The sequence below is a fragment of the Chiloscyllium punctatum genome, chromosome 17 (genome assembly GCF_047496795.1).
Source record: "Chiloscyllium punctatum isolate Juve2018m chromosome 17, sChiPun1.3, whole genome shotgun sequence".
NCBI classification, from domain to species: domain Eukaryota; kingdom Metazoa; phylum Chordata; class Chondrichthyes; order Orectolobiformes; family Hemiscylliidae; genus Chiloscyllium; species Chiloscyllium punctatum.
The window spans coordinates 47297612-47306462 of record NC_092755.1 but is presented as its reverse complement, the minus strand read 5'-3'; the positions used below and the strand labels follow the sequence as shown (position 1 = coordinate 47306462).

The 8851-nt window shown below is 42.3% G+C and overlaps 1 protein-coding gene across 1 annotated transcript in view; it reads left to right on the top strand.

The window, feature by feature from the left end:
• The first annotated feature begins 185 nt into the window (after positions 1–185).
• ddx51 (DEAD (Asp-Glu-Ala-Asp) box polypeptide 51) overlaps positions 186–8851 on the top strand; it is a 55943-nt gene continuing 47277 nt past the window's right edge. The window contains exons 1-3 of the mRNA XM_072587068.1: positions 186–636; positions 3507–3676; positions 4810–4960. Of these exons, the coding sequence (XP_072443169.1) occupies positions 186–636; positions 3507–3676; positions 4810–4960 (772 nt within the window). The remainder of the gene's footprint in view (positions 637–3506; positions 3677–4809; positions 4961–8851) is intronic.

The window sequence follows — 8851 nt, the reverse complement described above, 5'->3', positions numbered from 1 at the left end:
TTATTATGAATCTCCTGACATTAACCATATCAATTATTGCCTCAACACTTCTTGATGTGCATGGTTTTTCCTAGTTTTTTTGGGAATTTAATAGAGTCATCGTTAAATGTGGAATCGCAGGTAACTGATTCTCAACTCCAGCAGCTTCTGGCTGTGCTGGGCTTGAACAAGTAATATTTCCAATCATGTTTCTCTTGAATCTTAGGTATCTCTGTGATGATGAACCTGCCAATAGTCCGCAGGATGAGTCCCGATCCCAAACTTTGCTGCAGAAGCTTCGTCGAGAGGCCAAGGCCAGACAGCAACAGCTGGAGGTTAAGAGAGGTCCCATGGATGAAGAGGGGCAGAAGAACCAAGGGGAAGATGAGAACAGAGGAAGGAAGAGCAAAAAGAGGAAAAGAGAAGCTGAGGAAGAGGCTACAATTTCAGAGAAAAGCAGAAAGAAAGCAAGGCACCTGTCAAATGAATCTGAAGACAGCAGCAAAAATGGGAGACATGTTGGTTCCCAAGTGCTCAAATCAGAGAAGGGCAATGCAGGCTTAAGTGCTAAGCAGTTACATAACAAAAAAGTGAAGAGGATTAACACTGGAGTGGAGCGAAAACGCAAACATCAAGATCAAAGCACAAACGATACAGGTGCAGCATTTGCCTCTTGAACCTTTGGCCAATGCATGGCCTTTGTTTCCTGGATCTTGATCAACAGGGGCTAGTGGGCTGAGGAATGACAAATGGGAATTTAATTTAGATAATTGTGAGGTGCTTTGGTAAGACAAACCAGGGCTGGAATTGTACAGTTAATGGTAGCATCCTGGAGCATGTTGTTGGACAGAGGGACCTGGAGTGTAGATACACAGTTCCTTGAGATTGATGTCACAGGTAGACAGGGTGGGTAGAGAAGGCGTTTGGCATGCTTGCATTCATCAGTCAGAGCATTGAGTACAAGAGTTGAGCTATTACGTTACGGATGAACAAGACATTGGTAAGGCTACATTTGGATACTACATACAATTTTGGTTGTCCTGCAATTGGAAGGATGTTGTTAAGCTGGAAAGGGTGTTAAAAAAAATTTACAGGAATGTTACTGAGACTGGAGGATTTGAGATAAAAGGGTGGTCATGGACGAATATTAAGCTGAGAACAATAACTTTGTTAGAATTTTTTTGAAAATTTGATCAATCGTGTGGATGAGGGAACTTCAGTTGATGTAGTTTATGTGGATTTTAGCAAAGCTTTTGACAAGGTCCCACATGGGAGACTGATTGAGAAGGCTGAAGCACATGGAAATGAGGGAAACTTGCTGAGATGGATCAGAAACTGGGTTAGTTGTAGGACACAAAGGGTAGAGGTGGAAGGCTGTTCGAGTGACTGGAGGCTGGTGTCCAGCAGTGTTAGTTCTTGAACAGTTATTGTTTGTTAGATACACAAAAGATATAGATGAAAATGTGTGGGGAATGTTAAAGCAAATTTGCATACAATACCAAGATTGGTAAAGTGACAGTGAAGGAGATGGTTGTAGGTTGCAGGAAGATATATATGGATTGGTCCAATGGGCAGACCAGTGGCAGATGGTATTGAACCCTGATAAGTGCAAAGTGATCCATTTTAGAAGAAGAAACAATGTGAGGGCATATTTAATGAATGGCAGAACACTGGATAGCTTAAAGGAACCGAGGGATCTTGGGGTAATTGTTCACAGATCCCTGAAGTTGGCAGAGCATGGGGAAAGGATAGTTAAGGAGGCTTATGGGACACTTGCTTTCATCAGTGGTGGCACAAAGTGTAAGAGCAAGGAGGTAACGTTGGAGTTGTACAGTGAGTTGGTCAGGCAACAGCTGGAGTACTGTGTGCACTTCTAGTCACTTTACTACAGGAAGGACGTGATAACACTGGAGGTGGTACTTAGGAGGTTGTCTGGGATGGAGAAACTGAGCTATAAGGAGAGGCTTGGATTGTTTTCTTTTGAGCAAAGAAGGTTGAGGGGGTCATGGTTGAGGTCGATAAGATTATGAGGGGCATGGTTAGGGTGAATAGAGAGCAGCTGTTCCCCTTGGTTGAGGGGTCAATCACGAGAGGGCATAGTGTTAGGGTAAGGTGCAGGAGATTCAGAGGAAATTTGGGAAAAACCTTTTTCACTGGGTGTGGTGGGAATCTGGAATGCACTGCCTGGGAAGGTAGTGGATGCCGAAAAGCTTATAGCTTTTAAAAATATCTGATGAGTACTTCAGATATCACAACAGTCAAGGATGTGGGACAAGTGCATGAAATTGGGATTAGCTCACCTTAAGTAGTAGTTATTGTTGGTGCAGACCCGATGGGCTGAAGGGCCTTTTCTGCACTGTACGAAGCTTGAATAAAGTCATAGAAATGTGCAGCATGGAAACAGACCCTTCAGTCCACCTCGTCCATACCAACCAGATATTCTAAATTAATTTAGTCCCATTTGGCAGCATTTGGCCCACATCTCTCGAAACCCTTCCTATTCATGTACCCGTCCAGATGCCTTTTAAATGTTGTAGTTGTACCGGCCTCCATCACTTCCTCTGGCAGCTAGTTCCTTGCACTCACCATCCTCTGTGTGGAAACATTGTCTCTCAGGTCCCTTTTATATCTTATCCCTTTCACCTTAAACCTATGCCCTCTAGGTCTTGACGCCCCCTCCATGGAGAAAAGACCTTGGCTGGGACTTTGTTCCCTGGAGCGTAAGGGGCTAAGGTGTTTATGAAATCATGAGGGGCATGAATAAGGTGAACTGACAGGATTTTTCTCTCCACTGTAGGGAGTCTAAAACTAGAGGGGCATCGGTTTGTAGGTGAGGGGTGAAGATTTAAAGGGGATCTGAAGGGCAACGTTTTCACCAAGAAGATGAAGCATATGTGAAATGTACTGCCAAATTAGATTAGATTCCCTCGTGTGTTGAAACAGGCCATTTGGCCCAACAAGTTCACACCGACCCTCCAAACAGCAACCCACCCAGACCCATTTCCCTCTAACTAATGAACCTAACACTGTGGGACAATTTAGCATGACCCATCCACCTAACCTGCACATCTTTGGATTGTGAGAGGAAACCAGAGCACCCGGAGGAAACCCACGCAGACACTGGGAGAATGTGCAAACTCCACACAGACAGTCGCCTGAGGCTGGAATCGAATCTGGGTCCCTGGTGCTGCGAGGCAGCAGTGTTAACCACTGAACCACCATGCTGCCCCAAATTGGGGAGATGTTGAATGTGGAAGATGTTGAATGTGGAAGATTCAGTTTTGAGAAGAGGAAGGTATTTTCCTGGTGTATTGGTCAATATTCAAATATCAACCAACTCGTAATTTCATCCCGTAGCTGTGCATGGGATGTTAGCATAAAAAGTGCAATTATATTTTTCAATGTAAAATTCTGTGCAGTCTTAAAATTGCCATTTGTTGTGTGACACTTTGAATAGTTTTAGTATGATGAGGTGCTGGTGTCACTATTAATCAAACATTACTTTCTTGCCAAAACATATCTTACAGAGACATCCAATGAAACTAATAATGATCAGGCGAGACCGAACGGAGATCTGGAAAAACCAGAGCAGACCGAAGCGAAGGAGAAAAGTGATCAGGATGAGAACCATCCGTCAACTGATTCCAAATCCAGCCTGATCATTCTTGGAGGGTATCAGAAGAAAAAGATTCAGAAGGTTAGTATTCTTCAAAAACAAAACTAGGATCACTAGAAGACCCCGCGAGAGGGGATTTTGACAGTGTTAGCCTGGAGTTCATAGCTTTTTTTTAATGAATTTAGGGAATGTTGGTGTCACTGATTCGGTTATCTTTTATTGCTTACCCTTAGTTATCCTCGAGAAGGTGATGGTGAGTTGCTTTCTTGAACTGCTGCACTCTACATGCTGTAGGTAGACCCACAATACCGTTAAGGAGGGAGTTCCATGATTTTGGCACAGCGACAATGATGGAACGGTGATAATCATGTGATCAGGGTCGTGAAAGCTACTGTCATGAGGCTGGGATTGAAGCATGTTATTTGGTTTCTGTAAAGGGAGTTTTACTTCTCTTTAACACATGCTATATCTGCCCAAACGTTTGACAGGACAGTGTAGAGGCAGCATTACTCTGTATCTAATCCCGAGTTGTTTATTCCTATATGGAGTATGGGTGCCACTGGCAATGCTACCTATCTCTAGTTGGCCTTGAATTGAGCAGCTTGTCAGGTCATCTCAGAGGGCAGTGAATAGTAAACTATGTTGCTATGGGTTTGGAGTTACCAGGTAAGAATGGCAGACTTTTTTCTGTAAAGGAAATCAGTGAACCTGTTGGCTTTTTACGGCAATTGACAATGTTTACGTGTTTGCCTTTAGAAAAGCTTTTAATTCCAGATTTAATTGAATTCAAGTTTCACTGTTTGCTGCGGTGGGATTCAAATCCATGGGACCTGAACATTAGTCTGGCCCTCTGGATGACCCATTCAGCTCAGGCTATTCAATATTTAGAATATTCTAATAGCTGGACTTGGTAGGGCGAGAGCAGGTAGCTTTCATCAGAATTCAGTCAATTCCCTCCCCATTCATCCCTATCCAGGAAGGTTCACCATGTTAGCTTATTCTGTCTTGAACTATTTGGCTGGGTAGTATAGAGGGAAATCAATGGCTCAAACCTCGTAGCTTAACAATATGACAGACCTATTATATTGACCCATCAGGTGCTTAATATTTATAGATGATACTAGAGACTGAACTTTCTTGAATTTGAAACAAATGGCTAAGACTGGGATATAGTAAATAATGACTCAGGTGAGAGTTGTTTTATCTTTTTGCAGGTGCATCGAGTCTTGCCCCAGTGGCTTGCTAAGCCCATGCTGGTCAACAAGGACATTAAACAGAATCTAAACGCGATCGAAAATGTTCCAGGAATCCATGAGAAACTGCTTCAGAAACTTCGAACCAATGGTATCCATTCCTTCTTCCCAGGTATGTGCTCACCACACTTTAAGAAAGCTATCAAGGACTTACTGAAGGTGGAGAGAAGATTACAGAATTGGGGAATTTCCATTATGTGGGTGAATAAGGAACCAGAGATGATCATGTCTGGATTAGAGAAGGTTAAGGGGACATTTGGTATTTATAATAATGAGGAGTGCATAAGGATAAACTATTTCCACTCACAGGAGAACCTGGATTTAAGATAACTTGCAAAAGAGCCAATGTGAATTTATGATTTAGAATGCACTACTTGAAAAAGTGGAGGTGGAGGACCTACCTGGTATGAAGTTGCAAGTGGGAAACTACGGAGCACACTGGAATCTGGGTCGTACCTGACTGTTGATTCTCATTTTTTTGCTGCTTGGGCATTGAGTATCATCAGGGAATGGTACAGGAAGAGAAATTTGGCAGGAAAGACTAGTAAATCTCAAAGAATAGTGGCAAAAATGGAAATCTGTTTCTTTGGTGCCTTGGTTACACCACCAGCATTATGCCAATGTGGAATTAGTGATGAACAGATATCTTACTTGCATAATTTTTTTCTGAATAAATGTACTGCTTGTTACAATTTTTTGTTCACTCATTGGATGAGCATCCTCTTTTAACATCCCTTCTAAGAGTAGTTAAAAAGGGAGTTCACTGTTCCTATGGGTCTGGAGTCACACGGCAAAAGTGAGGAGCTATTCCTGACGAAGGGCTTTTGACCAAAACGTAGATTTTCCTGCTCCTTGGATGTTGCCTAACCTGGTATGCTTTTCCAGCACCACTCTGATCTAGTCTGGAGTCACATGTCAGCTAGGCTTGGTAAGGAAGACAGGTTGCCTTCCCTGATGGTCATTACTGAGCCAGCGGGTTGCCATTGCTTTTCTTTCAATTTCAGATCTGTTTGAATTCAAAATTCACCATGTGCCATGATGGATTCGAACTCTTGTCCCAAAACCATTCATCTGGGGCTCTGGATTACTAGCCCAGTGACACTGCAATGACATCACCACCTCCGGATTAAAATGGTGGCATTTGTTGCCCATCCCTAATCACCCTTTGACCTTTTGTTCTGGAGTTGCACATAGGTAACATTGGGCAAGGATTACTTTCAGATTACTGGCAAATTACTTTCCCTAAAGGATATTAATGAACTGCTTGGGTTTTTACATCAGTCGACGATGGTTTCACGGTCACTGCTGCTGAGATTAGCTTTCACTCCAGATCTGATTCTGATAAACTCAATGAATCAAATTTCCATCAGCTGCCATGACATCCAGGGTATTAATCTGTGCGTCTGGATTACTAGTGCAATGACATTAACACTACACCACTGTCTTATGCCTTCGGTTGTGATCTTTAGTTTATGCTAAATTAGCTAATGTCATTTGAGTCAATACAGTTGCTTTTGGTGCCCTTAGTCTATCCATGGTGGGGGGAGAAATTGAAGCAATCTGACCTGGTTGTGATGCTCCATAGTTGAGCCTAACTTATTGAATGACCAACCTATTGTTTGGTGATGCATCCATCATTTATGCTGCCAGTATTTTTCGCAGCATCCCAGGATTATTTTGGTGCAGGAGGCCGATCAGCCCATTGTGTATGTACTAGCTGTCTTAGTGGCCCTCTCCTTTCTTTACCCTGTAACTTCGCACATTGCTTCTCTTTAAATAACTATCCTGAATGTCTCAGTTTAAAATGTCTCCACCCACTGCTTGGCAGTGCATTGTAAACCCAGATTATTCACTGTCTTTCTCACCTCACATGTACTTTTTTTTTACAAGTGCTTTAAAACTGCAGCATGGTTCTTGGTCCATTTATGAGCAGGAATGGTTTCTCCCTATCCACTCTGGCCAGACCCTTGTAAACTTCTATTAAATCTCCTCTTAGCCTTTTCATCTCCAAGGAAAATAATCCCAATTTCTCCAATCTTTTGTCACAGCTGAAGTTTGTCGTTCTTGAAACCATTCTGCTAAACCTCTTCTGCACTTTCTCCAATGCATTCACATCCTTTCTAATGTGTGACACCTAGAACTATACACAAACTCCAGCTGTGATCTAACAAATGTCCTGTTTAAATTCAGCGTAGCCTTTTAGCTCTCGTTCTCCATGCCCTTACTTATGAAGCCAGAATACTTGGAGTAGTAGGGGGTGGGGAATGCACTGCCTGCAACAGTAGAAGACTTGTCAACTTTAAGGGCATTTAAATGGTAATTGGATAAACATATGGATGAAAATGGAATAGTGTAGGATAGATGGGCTTCAAATTGGTTCCACAGGTTGGCACAATATTAAGGGCCGAAAGGCCTGTACTGCGCTGTAATGTTCATGTTTTAATACTATCTGCTTTATTATCACCTGTCTTATCACCTCTAATGGCTTATGCACAGGTGTCTCAGCTCCTGCACACCCTTTCGAATGTTATACTGTATTTAATGTTGTCTGTCTTTGTACCCAAAGTGTGTCACCTAATATTTCTCTGTATTGAACTTCATCTGCCACTGCACAATGTGTCAATGTGTTTTTGAAGTTCTACACTGTCACAGTTTACAATTCTTCTCAGCTTAGTACCCCTGTCATAGAGTCATAGAGACGTACAGCACGGAAGCAGATCCTTTGGTCCAACTCGCCCATGCCAACCACTTATCCCAACCCAATCTAGTCCCACCTGCCAACACCTCTTCTCTATCCTATATACTTGCAATTCTACTTTCAAGGAACTATGAACCTGCAATCCAAGGTCTCTTTGTTTAGCAACACTCTCCAGGACCTTACCATAAACTGTATAAGACCTGCTAAGATTTGCTTTCCCAAAATGCAGCACCTCGCATTATCTAAATTAAACTCCATTTGCCACTTCTCAGCCCATTGGTCCACCTGATCAAGATCCTATTGTAATCTGAGGTAGCCTTCTTTGCTCTTCACTACACCTCCAATTTTGGTGATCCTTGTGGCCTCCATTGCTGTGTATTCCACTAAAGTTCTCCTGTCCCTAGTTGTAGGCTGATATATATCTATGCTAATCTTTTCCCAATAACATATCAATTGAAATGTGTGTTCCATCTTTTAATTGCTCAATAACACGGATTCATATTTTCTTTTTTTTGATCTTCCTTTGAGTCCTAAGTTGCTCCTAATTGTAGATGACTACTGTTTCTCACATTTTAATAATCCTCTGAGATTTCTGCACTCCTCCAATTGTAACCCCTCCTGTATCCCTGATTTCAGTGTTCTGCTAATGCTAGCTGTGCTGTCAGGTGATGAAAGCCTATGAGTTCTGGGACTGCCTCCTCTCTGAGAGGAGAATCCCTCTCCTCTTTGAAACTTTGCATCATAATATTTTTCTTTATTTCTCTCTCTCTCTCTCTCTCTCTCTCTCTCTCTCACGTGCACACAGACAGACAAATACACACTGTGTCTTTTTCTCTCTGCCTCTCTCTCTTTCTCACACACACATACACATACACTCTCTCGCTCACCCTGTCTCTCTCAAATACACACACACACTCTTTCTTTCTCTCTTCTCTCTCTCTCTCTCTCTCTCTCTCTCTCTCTCTCTCTCTCTCTCTCTGTAATGGTTCTTAAGGGTTAGCTCTTGGACTGATGATCAAACATACAGTCATTGTTTGTTCTTGTATCTTATTTTGGGATGTTTTATTATGTTAAAGTGCTGTATAAATGCAGATTGTTGTTGACACCTGATTGGGTTAAATGAGATCTGTTTAGAGAGTTTTCAGATGTTTACTGATGTCTCCTACATGCACTTTAACCTGTGACCAGCCACAATGAGTGTGGTTGTGAATGTATGAGGCTTACTGACTGACATTGTGGAGGATCGGCATCAATACGTCACACTGACATCTCCCTGAGTGTCCTGTTGTTAACCTCTGTTATATT